The sequence below is a fragment of the Rhinatrema bivittatum genome, chromosome 2 (genome assembly GCF_901001135.1).
Source record: "Rhinatrema bivittatum chromosome 2, aRhiBiv1.1, whole genome shotgun sequence".
Classification (NCBI taxonomy): domain Eukaryota; kingdom Metazoa; phylum Chordata; class Amphibia; order Gymnophiona; family Rhinatrematidae; genus Rhinatrema; species Rhinatrema bivittatum.
The window spans coordinates 51,514,323-51,534,064 of NC_042616.1; the positions used below are offsets into that span (position 1 = coordinate 51,514,323).

The 19,742-nt window shown below is 51.3% G+C and overlaps 1 protein-coding gene across 9 annotated transcripts in view; it reads right to left on the minus strand.

Annotated features, from left to right (window-relative positions):
• The window catches only part of LOC115083936, a 78,322-nt gene that overhangs the window by 31,820 nt on the left and 26,760 nt on the right, over positions 1–19,742 (minus strand). For 6 of the 9 annotated variants that reach the window (XR_003854427.1, XM_029588072.1, XM_029588070.1 and 3 more), the window contains exons 3-5: positions 12,523–13,305; positions 5,406–5,843; positions 4,963–5,136 (exon numbers count right to left, since the gene is read on the minus strand). Coding sequence is in view for 8 of the 9 variants with exons in the window: in XM_029588072.1 (XP_029443932.1) it covers positions 4,963–5,136; positions 5,406–5,843; positions 12,523–13,305 (1,395 nt within the window). In the remaining variant the exon portion in view is untranslated. The remainder of the gene's footprint in view (positions 1–4,962; positions 5,137–5,405; positions 5,844–12,522; positions 13,306–19,742) is intronic. The other 3 variants (XM_029588069.1, XM_029588074.1, XM_029588073.1) reach the window with 3 other exon arrangements.

Sequence of the window (19,742 nt, forward strand, 5' to 3'; positions counted from 1 at the left end):
GCTGATTCACATGGAAAGTAGATACCACCTTGGGTAGAAAAGATGGCACCGTACGTAAGGAAACGCCCGAATCAGAAATTCGCAAGAAGGGTTCCCTACACAACAACACTTGGAGCTCTGAAATCTGACGAGCTGAGGCAATCGCCACCAGGAATACTACCTTCAAGGTGAGATCTTTCAAGGTTATCCTACGCAAAGGTTCGAAGGTGCCGCCCCCAAGGCTTTAAGCACCAAATTCAAATTCCAAGACAGACAAGGTTCCTGGACAGGAGGCTTCAAATGCTTCACCCCGCATAAAAATCGAGAGACATCCGGGTGTGATGCTAGGCTTAGACCATGTATGTTACCACGCAAGGAACCAATCGCAGCCAATTGCACTTGTAAAGAACTCCAGGACAAGCCCTTTGATAAACCATCCTTGAGAAAACCCAAGACATTCGAGACCCCCGCTCGGGTAGACACAACACTTCTGGCGAGACACCAAGCATCAAACACCTTCCAGACCCTGACATAAGACAAAGAAGTGGAAACCTTACGGCATTGGAACATCGTGGAAACCACCGCATCTGAATACCCCTGGGACTTCAGACGTTGCCTCTCAAAAGCCATGCCGCTAGACAAAAGCATTCAATCTGATCGAAATAAGCCGGACCCTGATGGAGCAAATCCGGTAGATCCGGAAACCTCAAGGGGCCGTCGATTGCCAGATTGATGAGATCCGCGAACCACGGACATCTCGGCCACTCGGGAGCAACAAGAATGACCTCCAACCGATGCGCTTCTATTCTGCGAAGAGTGCGGCTGATGAGTGGCAAAGGAGGGAATACATACAGAAGGACGCCCATCGGCCATGGAAGAACCAGTGCGTCCACGCCCTCCGCACACTGTTCCCTGTGGCGGGCAAAGAAACGGGGCGTCTTGGTGTTCTTGAACGTCGCCATTAGATCTACACAGGGTGGCCCCCACCGATTGCAAATACGAAGAAAAGCTTCGTCCGCGAGCTCCCATTCCCCTGGATCTATGCAATGTCAACTGAGAAAATCCACTCGAATGTTGTCGACCCCGGCGATGTGGGAGGCGGCTATACTGAACAAGTTCCGTTCCACCCAAGAGATCAACAACCGAGCTTCCAACGCGACTGGACGACTCCTCGTTCCTCCCTGTCGGTTGATATAAGCCACCGTGGTCGCATTGTCAGAGAGGATGCGCACAGACTTGCCTCGAATCATTGGAAGAAAAGCCTGTAGAGCTAACCGTACCGCTCGAGTCTCCAGACGGTTGATGGACCAACGTGCCTCCTGCAGTGACCACCTGCCCTGCACCGAGGTCCTCTGACAAACCGCCCCCCAACCATAAAGGCTGGCGTCCGTGATGACCACCGTCCCCGGAATAACCAAGGGTACACCCCGCCTTAGGTTCTCCCGGTTAAGCCACCATGCCAGACTGGAATGAGCGTATCCCAGTAATGGCAAAGGAATGTGAAACTGTTCCGACACTGGGTTCCAGCGGGAAAGCAACACAGATTGCAAAGGCCTCACATGAGAGAAAGACCAAGGAGTCGAGGTCATGGAACCCAGCACCTGTAAATAATCCCAAACTATTGGTGGAAACTTGGCTAATAATGTCTGCACCTGACCTTGAAGCTTGATCACTCGCTCCTCCATGAGGGAGACCATACCTCGTCGGGTGTCGATCAAAGCTCCCAAAAATTCCAAGGACTGCGTGGGAGTCAGCCGGCTTTTGGACAGGTTGACTACCCAACCAAGATTGCGTAGCAACTGGAGAACCCAACAGACCGCTTCCTAACACTGCAGTTCTGACTTTGCCAGAATCAGCCAATCGTCCAAATATGGGTGGACTAGATATCCCTCCCTGTGAAACTGTGCTGCCACCACTACCATGATTTTGGTGAAGGTTCTGGGAGCCGTGGCCAGACCGAACGGGAGTGCCTGGAACTGACAGTGATGGCCCAGAATGGAGAAACGTAGGAAACGCTGATGGTCCGGTCGGATCCAGATATATAGATAGGCTTCGGTGAGATCCAGCGATGCTAGATATTCCCCTGTCACACCGACGCAATGACTGATCTCAGCGTTTCCATCCGAAATCAAGGAATCCGTAAGCATTTGTTGACCCACTTGAGATTCAGAAAGGGCCGAAAAAAGTGCCCTCTTTCTTGGGGACCACGAAATAAATGGAGTACCGACCCCTTCGAGGCTCCTCCAATGGGACTGGAATGAAGGTTCCGAGATTGAGCAACTGCTGCAGAGTGTTCTGCACCACTGAGCGTTTTGGCATGGATGCGCAGGGGGAGACCATGAACCGCTGACGGGGCATATGTGCAAAATCTAATGCGTAACCGTGTTTTATCACAGTGAGGACCCAATGATCCGACGTTATCTTGACCCATTCTTCGTAAAACATGCCTAGTCTGCCGCCCACTACAGGGACCGAGGAATGAGCCGGCGACCAATCATTAGGAGGCCTTCCCACTCGGTGCTCCCGGTCCAGATCCGGGTCTACCGAACCTCTGTCCCCGAAAGGATTGAGTGTAGGACTGCTGTCTATTGGCATTGTGACGAAAGGAAGAACCCGAACCTCTGGATGTCTGGGTCCGGCGACCTCCCCGAAACAGAGACCTGGAAGAGAAGGACCCTCTGGACTTTGGCTTATCCTCCAGAAGGCGATGCCCCTTGTTCTCGCCCAAGGACTGCACGAGGTCCTCCAGCTCCTTGCCAAAAAGAAGCTTACCTTTAAATGGCAAGGACCCTAGATGTGCTTTCAACGAAACGTCCACAGCCCAATTCCGAAGCCACAATAGACGCAGAGTGGAAACCGCTGAGACCATGGTTCTGGCCGATGTGTGAAGCAAATCGTGAAAGGCATCCGCACTGTAGGCAATGACTGCCTCCAAATGACCAGCCTGTAGGGCTTCCTCCTGGGATAAGGACTCATTGGTCAGGAGCTGTTGAACCCACCGGAGAACTGCTCGCAACGAAAAATTACTACATAACGCCGCCCGAATCCCTAGGGCGGATATCTCAAATATCTTTTTAAGTTGGACTTCCAGCTTACGATCCTGCAGGTCCTTCAGGGCCGTGCCCCCGGTGACCGGAATGGTGGTCTTCTTAGTGACTGCCGTCAAGGCTGAATCCACCTTCGGAACCCTCAAGAGTTCCAAAGCCTCCTCAGGCAAAGGATATAGCTTATCCATGGCCTTCGCCACCTTCAGTCCCAAATCTGGAGTGTCCCACTCCTTAAAAAGTAAATCCGTGGCTGAGAAATGAAAAGGAAAAGCGGTAGGAGGACCCCGGAGCCCCAAAACCAAGGGGTCCGTAGAACCCAGGTGAGACTCCTCCTGGGGAAGCCGATTACCTCGTTCCCCCAGAATAGCTGGGATAAGTGGTCCTAGCTCATCCCTGCGAAAAAGACGGACTACCTTTGGATCATCCCCATCCGTCCCATGGGCTCCCTTCATCCCTGCTTGCTGTCACCCTACGTCTCCCTTCATCCCCCTCGAGGGCTGAGAGGTCCCCACCAGTTCTTCTGGGTCCTCGGACTCTGAAGAGGAGGAATCTGCGTTTACCGCCTGCGCTCTCAAGGGCTTTGGGCATGGAACCGGGAAGGAATCTGCCTCCTGCGGGGTCCGTGCCCGTTTGGAAGGACCGGGCTGTGAATCCCCCAAATTAGGTCTCTTCTTAGCCGCCTTGCGTGCCCGAAATGCCTTATGCATAAGGAGCACGAAATCCGAAGAAAAAGAAGAATCAGACGAAGAATCATCCCCAGTCCCTGCTACATCCGGGTCCGCCAGTGGCTTGCCTCCAATCGCAGCCCTGACCCCTCAGGGACTCCGTACTGCGGTGACAAATGAGGAGGTAAAACCTCCTCTCTCTGTAATGCCGGCGCCGCCGGGGAGACAAAAGGGCACCCGGAGGCAGGGTCACTGACCCTAAGGCATTCAAAATTGCACCCGTTCCCGCGCTGTCGGGGGATCGCCTCCAGTAGCTGCCCCAATGTGCCGACAATGGATTGTACCTGAATCAGGACTCCCCTCAGAGCCGCCGAGGCCCCTTCGCCACCAGAGACACATGCGGCACATAAATGTTCCCTTGACAGGCGCACGCCATGCCGCAGGCCCAACACGCAGCCCGACGCGGCATGGCAGAGATGAAAAATGAACCCCCGCAGCCCGAAAACTCGGCGATCTGGCCCAAAAAAGCCCCCCCCCCCCCCCAATCAGAAGGGCTCACGGAGTCAAATGGCGCAAAACAAAAAAAAAAAAAAAAGAAGTGTCAAATTTAAGTACCTGTCCAGCGCCTCAGGTCCTGAACCTACCAGGGGGAGTGAGCCGGGCTCCCCAGTGTCACCCCCAGTAGTGGTATGTGTTGGATGATGGGTCCTCAACCCCCAACAACCACCGCCTCTGAAACCAGGGAGGATGGTCCCCTCAGGACCTCACAACCCCCTGGGAGGCGGGAGACCTTGACCTGCAGGAACACACTGCGATCAGTCTCTGTCCCTATTTTAATTCTTTTTTTTTTAATTTGCCTACCCCTGACTAAAATGCTAGGCCCTAACTCAGACTGTAGGTTTGGCCCGTCTTCCACCTGCTGGAGACAGAATACTGCCAGACTGTAGGTGGCACCAGCCCAGTTGAGGCGGAGTTTGTTAGGGAAGATGGTTTTTGTGATGTGGAAACCTGAGCACCTACTCCCAAACTGATCTCAAACTGACCAACGAAGAGCTCTCAGCTGGTAATTACCTTAAGGTTACTAGTTACTTGTTACCATCCCATGCAGCCATGCAGTCTGTCCATCCTCTCACCTGCATACTGTTACCACCATTTATTCACGCAATGGACAGGAATGAACCTCACTCTCACGCCCGAGTACGCTGAGTACCTTCTCAACCTCTTTCCCGTATGGCTTTTAGGACACCATGTCCTAAATCCACATTACTTACCCAGGAATGGTCTCTCAGTGACACTTGCAGCATTGCCGGCATTTTGCTCGTGCCGCCTCCATCCCTCCGGTGCCTCTCCAGCAGGGTTTTTTGGCTCCTCCTCAGGCGACTCGATTTTGATAATGCGCACCTCCAGCTGCTCTTCCTTAATCTCCCTCACAAGCCCCTCCGCTGCTGGGGGATAGCAATACAGAGTGATCAGTGCCAAAAAAAATGCGGGTGCTCCTAATGAAAACAGTCCCTATCCAGTCACAGCAGAGTAATTACAGTGACCTACAGCAGCGGATGCTTTATCTGGGGGTATAACTCAAGGGCAGTAAAGCAGCGCATGCTATGTCCTAAGTACATGCAGTGTTAGAACAATGTATACAACCCACATATAGTACAGAGACTTAATATGGCTACTCCTTTATAAGAATCATTTCTAGTACTAAGTGCTGTACCTGTAGCTGGCGTCTCCCCTAAGTGCATCCTCTGGTGTGCCATCAGGTCTGGCCACTGTGTGAAAGACATGCCACACGCGGTGCATATGTAGGGTGTACTTTCCGTGTGCCTCCTGAGGTGACAATTCAGCTCAGCCCTGCTCCTGAAGCGCCTCCCACATTCAAAACACAAGAACAGTTCCTCCCCCGTGTGTATCCACTCATGCTCCACCAGCCTCCGCCACTCCTGAAAGCTCTTCCCGCACACGTTACACACGTGCGGGGCCTCTGCTGCTGCACTGCCCTGCGGCACAGAGCCATCTGGGAGCTGATGGAGGCCCCCCCTGTGACAATCACCATTGCCCCCCATCGCTTCTCCTGTGCTCTCGCAAGATGTCTCGGGTTTGAAAGCGTGTCCCGGGATGTTCTCCTCCTGCTCGCTCCCCGACCTGCTGTTACCTGTTGGATGAAAAGAAGACACCTGGACTAGCTCTGGGTTTGAATGTAAGAGGGACAAAAACCTCAAAGCCGAAGGCTCCGATTTCAAAATTAGAATCAAGGTGAAAGGATAAAATTGGGAAAAGAATGTAATGATGGAGTCAGCAAGAGCACTTGTCCGGGAACCTGTGAGCGTCTGCTCTGCTCCCCCTTGCACCAGAGGGGCAGGGGCCTCGCACCTCAGGGGCTGCCCCACTGCTGGGCTCAAAGGGGCAGGGAGCAAAGGAAAATTAGGTCTTACCTCTGATAATTTTCATTCCTGTAGTACCAAGGATCAGTCCAGACTCCTGGGTTATGCTTCTGCACCAGCAGATGGAGACAGAGCAAAACTTGTCAGGCTCTGCCATAAATACCAGGGTGCCACCCACAGCCTGCCAGTATTACGTAATGTCAAAGCAGAATAATCCCCAGGTGCAAACTAACTATATACATGAAGTTCAACCGGGAGACCCTCGGGTCACTACCTCCAACAAGGAACCTGACCCTAAGACAGAAAACAGACTGGTATAATAAACTTCCAGGCCCAAAAAGAAAAACTTGAGCAAAAGGTAGGAACAGCGGACTCTCCAACTAAAACAGAAGTGGGCGGGACTCTGGACTGATCCTTGGTACTACAGGAACGAAAATTATCAGAGGTAAGACCTAATTTTCCTTTCCCTGTACGTACCGGATCAGTCCAGACTCCTGGGATGTACCAGAGCTCCTTCTACTTGGGATGGGACCCGGAGAGGCCCGCTCATAACACACCTGCTCCGAAATTTCCCTCCCTGGAGGCCGGAATATCAAGCCGATAATGACGTGCAAACGTATGCAACGACTTCCAAGTCGCCGCTCTGCAGATCTCCTGCGGAGAAATCTGATGACATTCCGCCCTGGAGACCGCCTGTGAGCGCGTAGGATGCGCCTTCAGACCCAAAGCAAGAGCCGACCAGCCAAAAGCATGTGGAGATATTGGCCTCCCTCAACCAATGCGAAAAGGAGACCTTAGACCCCAGAGGCCGAAGAGATGATCCGAAAAAACAGACTCATTAAGTTTTACCAAGTCCTTGGAAGACGGATCTGCCCTGTCGAGCTGCACAAACGGTGGGAGCTCCACTGACTGGTTCAACTGTAAAGACTAACTACATTAGGCAGAGAAGAATGGAACTGTCCGGAAACTAATACATGATTCGGAACTCCGTAAGAAAAGTTCCCGACACGACAACGCTTGAAGCTCTGACACCCGTCTGACCGAAGTGATCGCCACCAAAAGGACGACCTCCAACGTGAGGCCCTTCAGCGTTGCCCTTTTCAGTGTTCCGGACAGTGGTCCACCCAAGGCCCGTAACACCACGTTTAAGTTCGTGAGGAACGTAAATGTCTTGCTCCTTTGAGAAATTGTGTAACATCTGAAATTGGACGTCAGCTTCCCACCGTCCACTGAACCACGCAAGCAGCGTAAGGCAACCACCAGTACTCTCAATGAGCTACAGGACAGGCCATGGGCCAACCGCCCTGAAGGAAAGCTAAAATCTCGGAAATGGACGTCCGAGTGGGCTGGAGTGCCCGAAGTAAACTCCAGGATTCAAGAACCCTTCCAGCCCTGCCCGTATGTCAAGGAAGTCGAGGTCCTGCGCAACTGCCGGAGGGTGGAGACCACTGCATCAGAATAACCTTTACCTCTTAAAAACGGTGCCTCTCAAACGCCAGGGCGCTAGACAGAAGTGATCTAACTGATCGAAAAGAGACAGGTCCCTGATGAAGAAGAATCGGTAACGCCGGAAGATGTAGTGGACCTTCCACTGTCAAATTGAGGTGGTCTGCGAACCAAGGTCGCCGCGGTTACCCTGGGGCCACCATAAACACTTCCGCAAGGTGACTCTCTATTCGACGAAGGACCTTGCCTAACAGAGGTCAGGGAGGAAAAATCTACAGAAGAATCAACATCGGTCAGGGTAAGGCTAAGGCTAAGGCATCCACCCCCTCCACCCTGCGGCGGGAGAAGTGTGGAGCCCTAGCATTCTGAAAAGTCGCCATTAAATCCATGACCGGTTGTCCTCACCTGTCGCATATGAGTTGGAACGCCCTGACCGCTAGTTGCCATTCTCCGGGATTGAGGTGATGCAGCCTCAAACAAATCTGCGTGAACGTTGTCTACCCCTGCTATGTGAGACGCGGCAAAGCTGGGAGGGTGGCGTTCCGCCCACTGGATCCCCAGTCGAGCCTCTGACGCCAGCGGGCTACTCCGAGTCCCTCCCTGATGATTGATATAGGCTACTGTTGCCGCACTGTGGGACACGACTCCGACCGATTTTCCCTGGACCAGGGGCAGAAAACGCTCGAAGATCCAACGTACCGCCCTGGTCTCTAAACGATTGATTGACCAACGGGATTTAGGAGGAGACCAGAGGCCCTAACGGATTTCTGCCAACAGACCGCTCCCCAGCCGGGAGGAAGACCCCTCAGAGGAGAGTGTCCGCACGCCACCCCCAATTCAGATTGGAGTGGGCCACCTCTGGTAGGGAAAATGGTAGGTGGAACTACTTGGAAACCGGGCTCCAGCGGGAAAGCAACGCCGATTATAACGGCCGCATATGCGCGAATGCCCACGGTACCAATTCCAGTGTGGAAGCCATGGAACCTATCGAATATAAATGGTCCCAAACCGTGAGAAACTGATTCTGCCAGAAAACCAGACCTGTCATTGCAACTTGACTGCGCTTGACGGAGAGAAACTACCTGGAGTGTTGAATAAAGCTCCCAAAAACTCCAGAGACTGAGGCGGCTCGAGGTGACCCTTGACCGTATCGACTACCCAGCCAAGGGAGCGTAACAGCTGCAAGACCCTCTGTATCGCCAAACGCGCTACGGACTTCGCCCGTATCAACCAGTTGTCCAGATACGGATGGACTAACAGTCCCTCCCGGCATAACTGTGTTGCAACTACCACCATGATCTTGGCGAATGTTCTGGGGCCGTCGCGAGACCAAACAATAACGCTTGAAAACTGATAGTGCTGTCCCATCACATAGAAACTTGGGGCACCTCTGATGGTCCTCTCGGAGACCAATGTGGAAGTACGCTTCCGTGAGATCCAGCTAAGCAAGGAACTCCCCCGTTCTCATGGCGGCAAGCACGGCCCGCAAAGTTTCCATGTGAAAACGCGGTATCCGGAGACAGTTGTTGACCTCCTTGAGATCTAGTATGGGCCGGACTGACCCATCTTCCTTTGGAACGACAAAGTAAATGGAGCCGTGTCCTCTTCGTTGCTCCGAGGTGGGAACTGGAGAAATTGCCCCCGGATGCGACAAACAAAGCAACATCTGCTGAACCGTCTGTCGCTTTTCCGCGTAACCGCACGGGGAAGGAAAGATGTCAGACTGAGAAGGCGAGCAAATCTAAAGCGTAGCCGTGCTTTATCCACTGGTCTGGCGTAATTGTGATCCATACCTCGTAAGGCGAGCCAGCCGGCCCCCTACTGTCAGCACCGACAGGACATCATTGGGCCGACTTAATGCCGGAAGACGAGGGGTCAGACACCTCGAAAGGACTGGGACAGCTGCCTGCTCCCCCCGGAACGAAAGCGGAAAAAAAGGAGGTGCCCGGGCAAAGGACACGAGTCTTACGGTGTCTTCGAAACCTGGATCTGGAGGATAAGGCCCCCCTGGAGTGCGGCTTGTCCCCTGAGAGACGGTACTCTTTCCTTTCGCCCAGCAATTGTATCATGTCATCCAATTCCTCCCCAACGAGCAGCTTCCCCTTAAAGGGCAAGGCATCTAGAAGTGACTTGGAGGCCCCGTCCATAGCCTAGTTTCATAATCACAAGAGTCGCCTGGCTGATGGAGCGAGCCGAAGTCCTGAGAAGGTCATCCAGGGCATCCACCCTATAAGCCACGACCCCCTCGAGGCGACCCGCCCGCCTGGCTTTTTTCCTCGGACAGTCCATCGTTGGCAAGCAGTTGTTGCACCCAACGAAGACCAGCCCGTAACACGAAAATTACTGCCAATGGCCGCCTGCGCCCTCAGAGCAGAGACCTCGCAGATGGTCTTCAGCCGAATCGCCAACCTGTGATCCTGCCGGTCCTTCAAATCCGTGGTTCCTGTGACCGGTATGATGGTCCTCTTCGTGACCACCGAGATGGCGGCGTTCTCCTTTGGTACCCGCAGGACCTCAAGAGCATCCTCTGGCAAGGCATAGGGCTTATCCATCGCGACCTACAGCCCCAGATCAGGAGTATCCCAATTCCGAAAGAATAGGTCCGCTGCCAAGAAACGAACCGGAAATGTGGTGGGAGGTCCTCAGGCGGCGTAGCGATCCCCAACTCCTCCAGGATGGCCGGGATTAGCAGAGTCAGTTCATTCCGTCCACAAGACAAATTGCACTCGGATCATTGCCGCTCCCTGCAGCACCGTGCCATCTCCCTCGGCCCCCCCCTCGGGGGCGAAGAGGGCTCCTCAGGACTTTCCTGATCCGAGGAGTCGGGGGGGGAGGGGGGGGGCTGTGCGTCCGCTCTGGGCGGGAGAACTCTCAACAGGCGATTTGCCTTGGACCGACCCTCTGAGCTCCCCCGAGGGCGAACATGTCCGCGGGGAGAGTCCCCTCAGGACCCCCCCTCCGATGGGAATGAGTGTCTTTTGAGGGCATTGTGGGCCTTAAGGCCCACAATGCCCTCAAAAGTGCATGAGCAGTGTAAAGCCAGAGTAAAGCCAGAGTAAACGGAAGTAATTTATCCCAATTCCGTGTCCGTGCCCCTCCCTACCCTCCCCCCGATGGTGAGAGAGAGCGTGGGGACGGCCGCGAGCGAGAGTGGAAAGCCCTGGGATCAGATGAGGGCGGGCCGCGATAGGAGCCGTGGACAAAATAGCCGACTTTCCCGCGATTTTTTTTTTTTTTAAACACTGCTTGATGGGGGGGGGGGGGGGGGGGGGGAAGGGCCGCCGATCACAAACGCCTGTTGCCTCATGACCACCCCCAAACCGAAGCTGAAGCCCCCTCGCCTCCCGGGATGCAGGTCGAGCAAAGCGCGTCCCGGGAGAGACGCTCACCGCCCGCGCCTCAAGTCAAGCAGGCCACACCGCGTGGCATGCTCGGTCCCAAGAAAAAAAACACTCGCACCTAAAACCGCGGCGCCGAAGGAGAGAAGGGGGAAAAAAGGAACACCGAGAACGATCGCCGCCGAGAAGAGAAAAACCACCACCTGACAAAGAAAAACCGCTCCGTCTTTTTTTTTTTTGTACCTGGAGCTGTCCCTCGTCGGGTCCTGAAGCGGTCCGGCTGGGGTGAGTGAGCCGAGCTCCCCGGTATCACCCCGGCTGGGCCAACACCACTGCAGGGTCCTCGACCCTTGGGCCCAGCAACTGCTCGACCAGGGGGGATGGTCCCCTCAGGACCTGACAACCCCCTGGGAGCAAAGGACCAGTCAAAACAACAGCGTCTCCTGCAATGAAAGGACCAGTCAAATCAACGGCGTCTCCTGAAATGAAGAATTTTCTCCTTTTTTTTCCCAAAACTTAGTCAATCAAAAGAACAATGAAACCTGCTAACTAAATAGCCCTTCACTCCTAATTCAATTGTTTTTTTGTTTTTTTTTTTTATAAATCGACCCAGGCTGTGGGAGATGCATCTGAACCATCTGCTGGAGACAAAGTAATACTGGCAGGCTGTGGGTGGCACCCTGGTATTTATGGCAGAGCCTGACAAGTTTTGCTCTGTCTCCATCTGCTGGTGCGGAGGCATAACCCAGGAGTCTGGACTGATCCGGTACGTACAGGGAACAGAGGTTCCGAAGGCCCTGCTTTTCCAGCTCTCTGCAGCAGCAACAGGAAACAGGAACCACACGTAAGAATCTCCACAGGGAAAGGGAGAGTGAAACAAGGGGAAATCCAGGAAATTGACGGGGGGGGGGCAGGGAAGAATTGCGTGTCCCTGATGGTGGTCATGGTGCAAGGCCTCCTATAGTACACCATATTCCCCTGCCAAGGCCCCCCCTGGAAGGGGGTCACCGCCAAGACTGGTGCAAGAGTATTTAGGGTCCCAAGTGAACCTTGGGTCATGCTCGCGCACCTCCTCCCCCAACTTACCTATTAGTGGCAGCTCCAGCACAGCGCTCTCTTCTTTGGCAGTATTGGCTCTGGCACTGCACCCATCTGGGCCTTGTGCTGGTGGGATTTTGTGGCCTCTAAAATTTGGGCACTCTAGGTGACCGCTTAGTTTGCCTAAGAGAAGCACTGACCCTGTTCCCGTAAGAATATCATGGGAGGGACAGCAGGGATAGATAGCAAAAACAGGAAAAGAAAACAGGGAATTCCTACCGAGCATTTGGAGGGGCAGCAATCCTCCAGCCTGCTCACACAGAGTAATACCGCAGGGCTCAGCATTTGCTCCCCAGCACTCAGTCAGATGGAAGACCTGACTCATCACATGCTATCTTCCTGACAAGGGATGGATGCTAGGGAACCGGGAAATCCATTATTAAATACTCTACATTTAATTGCCCCTTAAGGCACCATTCTGCCTGCATTTCCACCCTCATCTCTGGAACAATTCCCGGCAAGGTTGCCCTCCACCCCCTTACACGGTACAGTAACTAGTTTTCCTGTTTAAAGCAACTTTCCTCTGGGACCCAATGCACCTGCACACCCACCCCCCCAGCGCATTCACCTCGTCGTCTCCTCTCCGCGCAGTAGGACTGGTAGTGCGCCTTCAGCTGCCTGAGCAGCTGGAACGTCTTCCCGCAGGCCTCGCACACAAAGTGCTTCCCCAGGCAGCGCAGCTTCTCATGTGCGTCGAGTTGGGAGCGCCGGTCAAAGCGCCTCCCGCACTTGGTGCACCGGTACGGTCTGCCGATCCAGTGCATTTTCAGGTGGCACTTCAGGCTGGCGGTGCGGGTGAAGCGCTTCCCGCACTCTGAGCAGGTGTGGGGTTTCTGGCCCGCGTGGGATTCCATGTGCCGCAACAGGTTCTCCCTGGTGGCCACTCTCTGCCCGCACTCAGGGCAGGCAAAGAGTTGGGCCCGCATGTGGACCTTACGGTGCCCGCCGAGGCCATGCTTCCCGGCAAAGCACTTCCCGCAGTCGGGGCAGGGGAGGAGCTTCTCCCCCGAGTGGGTCTCCCGATGGATCCTGAGCGTTCTTTTCAGAGTGAAGCTTCTCTCGCACTGGGTGCAGGGGAATGGCTTCTTCCCCGTGTGAGTCCTTTCATGCGCCACGAGATTCTGCCTGTACTTGAACCACTTCCCGCATACCGCACATTTGTGAGCGTTCCCTCGCAACAGATCTGGCGGGTGTGCGGGGGCGCTCGTCAGTTTCTCAAGCACCAAGCCACGAGGCTGAAACGCCACCAGCATCTCTCCAGCACAGCTTCTCAGAGTCTTCTGACCTGGTTCAGCTTTCTGGACGTCTTCCCTAGGATGTTCCTCAAGGTTTCTGCCTCTGGCGTCCTCACCTGAGAAGTGAAAACATAGGCACAGACATTACTTCACTACCTTGCAGCCAATGCTACAAAAGCAGCCAAAGGATTTATAGCACTAGGGACCACATGGTATACATAGTGTATAATACTGAAGGTGTAGACCATGCCACTAATCACTTCAATAGTATACAAAAAATTGATGATGCTAAATCACTAGGTGCAATGATTTATTAACATTTATCCCAGAAAACTACATTTTTAAATACGAGGAAGTGAGAACTGGAAATTCATAAGCACGCTGCATTTAGGCAGAAAGGAATCACCAGTATATATTACCTGACCTTTAGCTAATCACTGTGTTCCATAACAAACACTCACCCTTCTTATAATCATTTTTACACAAAGTCTCTACCATTACTTTACATTCCCTACAAGGGAGCCCTTGTTTCCTCAGTGGTAAATTTTCTAGAGCATAAAATCAATTTATTTGAATATTGTATCCAATACAATATTCTTTATTCATCACCTTCCCTCATGGCTTCTGTAAAATAACCTAATCATATAATTATTAAAGTCTAAATAAAGCTTCCATAATTTCATAAAAATATTGTATTCCCTTACAGCATATCACCTTCCACTACAGACCACCACTAAATCCTTACTGAAAAATATATACTCATCAATATATGAAGGCCTTCACTCAGTGTTGTAAAGAATCAATACTGCTGCTCAGCGTCTTATCAGGATTTCTCTCCCTGGCAACTTTCTCAAGTTAAAATGAGCATTCTGCCATTAATGAATGTTATTGTTATTATGTGTTATTGTTATTATGTGCACTGTTATTGTTATTATGTAAATCAAACCTTTTACCAAAATCACTCATCTGATGCTGCACACAAGAAAATGCCATACTGGGTCAGACCAAGGGTCCATCAAGCCCAGCATCCTGTTTCCAACAGTGGCCAATCCAGGCCATAAGAACCTGGCAAGTTCTCAAAAACTAAAGTCTATCCCATGTTACGGTTTCTATTAATAGCAGCTTTACCACAATATTGGAGAAATTACTTATCTGATAATTTTGTTTTCCTTAGTGTAGACAGATGGACGCATCTGCTCCCCTGCTAGCAGATGGAGATGGAGCAAGCTGACATCACAGTATATATAGGCCCGAGAGTGACCGCAGCCTGCCAGTATTCTCTTCAAAAGCAACTGTGGTCAGACTGGCAAAAAAAAAAAAAAAGATTAAAAAAAAGATAACCAGAACTGTACTCAACCAACCATAAACACTGAACTCACGTAAGATTCCAGGTACCCCAAGCTAGGGACTGGATGAACACTTACCAGTAATCCCTTGGGATCCAGAGCCCCACAGGAGGACTACTGACACACTCATGAGGCAGCCAAGGGCGGCAAGCTGAGTCCATCTGTCTACATTAAGGAAAACGAAATTGTCAGGTAAGTAATTTCTCCATTTCCTAGCGTGTAGACAAATGGACTCAGGACCAATGGGATGTACCAAAGCTACTCCCAAACAGGGTGGGAAGCTGCCCGCGGTCCGGTCAACACCGCACATGCAAAGGCTGCATCCTCCCGGGCCTGCACAATCAAGACGATAAAACCTGGAAAAAGCGTGTAAGGAGGACGTTGCAGCTCGTTCACTTCTCCCTTATCGGGCGCTTTTAAATCGTGGCGGTTTCTCTGTAGTTGGAGCGCTGGGGATTGCCTTCAGCTCTGAGACATTGGCCTGCCCTGAAATTGGAGATCAAAGCCACGACAAAGCAGCAGCGGCCGCACGCCTATCTATACCGGCAGTTAAAATCAAGATGGCGGCCGCACGAGGTTCCCGATAGAGAATCTCCCATCCGGCAGCCTCATGAACGCTAGTTCCCGCAGGTATAATTTGTTAAAGGTGGCTTTGAATGTTAAATACAGCAATCACCTTTGCAGCAGTGTTACTCATGGCTAATGATTTTTAGGACTAGCAGGTCGGGTCTTAGTATATTGCTACTGCAGGTCCCCTTGTAGACACACCAGCCAGCTCTCCCAGAAGGAGTACATCTCTAAGAACTTTATAATTGCTAACATCTCTTTAAGAGGTTTTTGAGAACATTTTAGGCACTAGTGTCAAGGAGAGTGCAGTGGGGGAAAGGGACTCTTTGGCTCCGCGCTGACACCCTTTGACGAGGTACAGCTCTGCTGATCCAGCCAGTTTCACCTTTCTCTCCCCCGCCTACCTAGTACCGTGGTAAGGCTCCTGGGCAAAGAAACCCCTGTGGGGAATGCGTCATAGAAGTGCTCGCAGCATCTCATACCGCCGTTCTCACCCTCCGCCTGCGGCCAAGATGGCGACGGCGCCAACAGGAGAACCTGTGCTGGCCTCTTTCACAGAAGATGCATTACAGCAAATATCACAGAGGGTCACTGATGCTTTGGATGGGCAGCTAATTAAACTCCAGTCCTCTATGGAGGACATTAAAACAGAGCTCAAAGGACATTCAAAACGACTGGATGTAGCTGAGGGGACAATTTCCAACTTGGGAGACCATATCTCTGAATCAGAACACTATCTGGCAGAACTGCAGACCCAGCAACGAGAACCGTTAACAAAAATGGAGGAGCAAGAAGATCATGGCAGACGAAACAACCTTAAAATTATTGGTCTGCCAGAAACTGTAAATGAAGGAGAGCTAAAGGAGTTAGTGGAACAGTGATTACTGCAACACGTTGGGCTGACACTGGCTGACGAGCGACTTGAATGTGAAAGGGTACACCGCGTGGGACCCCTGCGGGACAGAACTAACCAGCCATGGCTGGTAATGGCGAGAATCCTCAATTAGGCCCATAAGACGCAACTGTTAAGAGCCTATAGGCAGAAAGCCACAGTGGCGTATCAAGGAAGCCGGTTACTTCTGTTTAACGAATTTTCCTCTAACACTGCGGCCCAAAGGAAGGTCTTAGCTCCGGCGTGTACCGAGCTGCATAAACGGGGCATTAGCTTTGCCTTACTGTACCCGGCGAAGTTGCAGGTATATCACGCCAATAAAATCCTCTTCTTTCACTCCATGGAGGAAGCAGACGGCTTTATCAAGACCTTGCTGCAGTCTGGCAAGGAGTGAGTGGCCTGACCTACCTGCATTTGGTTTTCAGTTTTAACCTGTTCAAACCAGTTTGATTTAAGGAGCCGAAGTTCAGTTGGATGGCAAGCCTTGGCAGTGGCTGAAGCCTCTATTTACCGGACCTGGCAAACCAGTTGACTATGTTTTTCAGGAGTCGTCGGCGCAGGTTGTGGGGTTCTGTACCTTGCTGGGTCTCACTCTCTCCTTATTCGATGGGAACTGAAGATGATATGAGCTGCATATAACCCTGGGCTTTTCAGCCACTGGTTCCAGTGTCTGAATCTTCCACAAAAAAAAAACCAAAAAACCCTGCCATAATTTTCCCAGAGTCCCGATGAAGCTCCTCATACCCTATAGTTATGGACATTGGCATGGTGAAGCAATGACGGACACTGGCTCATTAGAATCCTCTGGGAAGGGAGGGGGGCCGAAGGAGGGCAGCCCTAGATCCTGGAGTACAGATGTGGGAAGGGGCGGGCCCTGGACCTCTTGGAGCATTGGTATGTATGGCTTATCTGGATGTATGCTGTGCGAATGGTATGGCTGTTGGGGAAGATTTGTGGTATGCGTGATCTTGGGGTGGGGATAGGTTTCCTTGGACAAGACAGAGATTTAGGTCAAAACTTTTCACTCTTCCGAGGTCTAGGCTGGGAGGCCCCGGAGAGATATACGGTATAGTACCGAAGTCCTTGAGTGGGCCTCCGTATAGGCCTATTTTGGGTATAACAGCTAATGGCGCAAGTTAAGATTGTCTTGTTAAATGTGGATGGCATTCACTCCCCGATTAAGCGACAAAAACTCTTCATGATGTTCAAAAGAATGAAAGCTCAGGTGGTATTTCTGCAGGAGACCCGCCTGGGGAGCATGCTAAATTGAAGAGGGATTGGGTGGGGCAATGTTACTACTTCTTCATATACAACGCGCAAGAGAGGAGTTGCCATCCTCATACATAAACATTTACCGTTCCAACTGTTGAGAACCTGTCAAGATATTGAGGGGAGGTACGTGATAGTTGTGGGGACGTTATATCAACAAAAGGTGGCGTTTTGTAATCTATATGCCCCAAACGTGTACTCCCAGGCCTTTTTTTGCTAAACTGGTGAGTTGCTTGTAGATTTGTCAGATTGTCAATTAGTTGTAGGTGGGGACTTTAACGTAGTCGCCAACAAGCAGATGGATGCAAGCCCCCTTATACTTGTCACGTGGGCGGACCAGGGTGTGGGAGTTACATAGAAACATAGAAATGACGGCAGAAGAAGACCAAACGGCCCATCCAGTCTGCCCAGCAAGTTTCACACTTTTTTTTTCCTCATACTTATCTGTTTCTCTTGGCTCTTAGTAACCTTTTGGTTTTATTTCCCTTCCACCCCCACCATTAATGTAGAGAGCAGTGTTGGAGCTGCATCTAAGTGAAATATCTAGCTTAATTAGTTAGGGGTAGTAACCGCCGCAAAAGAAAGCTATACCCATGATTATTTTGTTTCCCAGACTATGTAATTCAGTCCTTGTTGGTTGTTGTCTGTATATAGATCCACTTTTCTTCATTCCCCCTGCCGTTGAAGCAGAGTTATGCTGGATATGCATTGAAAGTGAAGTAGCAGACTTTCTCCCCTGCCGTTGAAGCAGAGAGCTATGCTGGATATGCATGAAGTATCGGCCTTTCTCCCCTGCCGTTGAAGCAGAGAGCTATGCTGGATATGCATTGAAAGTGAAGTATCAGGCTTATTTGGTTTGGGGTAGTAACTGCCGTAACAAGCAAGCTACTCCCCAATTTTTTGTGAATGCAAATCCTTTTTTCCACATTTCCTCTTGCCTTTGAAGCTTAAAGCAATGTTGGAGTCTTAGAGCAATGTTGGAGTTGCATTAACCGTGTGTATGTTTATTGAATAAGGGTATTATCTCCAGGTAGTAGTCGTTATTCCCGCGAGCCACCCACCCACTCTTCATTCACGTCCTCTAGACTTTATGGATCCACAGTGTTTATCCCTCGCCCCTTTGAAGTTCTTCACAGTTCTGGTCTTCACCACTTCCTCCGGAAGGGCATTCCAGACATCCACCACCCTCTCTATGAAGAAATACTTCCTGATATTGGTTCTGAGTCTTCTTCCCTGGAGCTTATTTTATTTATTTATTTTTAACTTTTCTATACCGAAATTCCTGTATGGGATACAAATCATTCCGGTTTACAAATAACGGTAACTCGCCGGGGCTTGGGTGGCCGGGGCTTTTTACATTAAACTCTTAATGTAGCTTCAAATCGTGACCTCTGGTTCTGTTGATTTTTTTTCTGATGGAAAAGGTTTGTTGTTGTCTTTGGATCATTAAAGCCTTTCAAGTATCTGAAAGTCTGTATCATATCACCTATGCTCCTCCTTTCCTCCAGGGTGTACATATTTAGATTCTTCAATCTCTCCTCATAAGTAATTTGATGAAGACCCTCCACCTTTTTGGTCGCCCTTCTCTGGACCGCCTCCATCTTGTCTACCTCTTTGGAGATACGGTCTCCAGAACTGAACACAGTACTCCAGGTGAGGCCTCACCAAGGACCTGTTCAAGGGGATAATCACTTCCCTTTTCTTACTCTACATTCCTCTCTCTATGCAGCCCAGCGATAGCCTTGTCACATTGTTTCGCTGACTTCAGATCATTAGACACCATCACCCCAAGGTCTCTCTCCTGCTCCATGCACATCAGCCTTTCTCCCCCCATCGAATACAGTTCATTCGGATTTCCACTCCCCATATGCATGACTCTGCACTTCTTGGCATTGAATCTCAGCTGCCATATCTTCGACCTCTCTTCCAGCTTCCTGAAATCCCGTCTCATTCTCTCCACTCCTTCCGGCGTGTCCACTCTGTTGCAGATCTTAGTGTCATCCGCAAAAAGACAAACCTTACCTTCTATCCTGTTATGCTAGGAGCTGCAGTTGTTGGATGTCTGGAAAGTTCTACACCCAGATGAAAGGGATTACACTTTTTTTTTCAAATCCACACCGTACATATTCTAGGCTTGGCTACTTGTTAGTTTCGGACAAGGCTTCCCCAAAGTGACTTGACGCTAGTATTGGCACCCCCTCCCTCTCAGACCATGCCCCTGTAACAGTAGTTTTGCGCTGTGGCCTGGAAGCTAGACCTCCGTTCTCCTGGCGCATGCGGCTTGACCTGTACTCAGATCAGCAAGTCCATCAGTATTTACTAGGCTGCTGGAAAGACTATGTGGATATGAATATTACTGCTGATGTCACCCCTGAGACGGTATGGGAGTTGGGAAAGGTAATCATGAGGGGTGCTATTACAGCATATGTGGCCAAGCGCAACAGACAAAGAAATGCGGAAATTCTGCGGCTCACTGGTC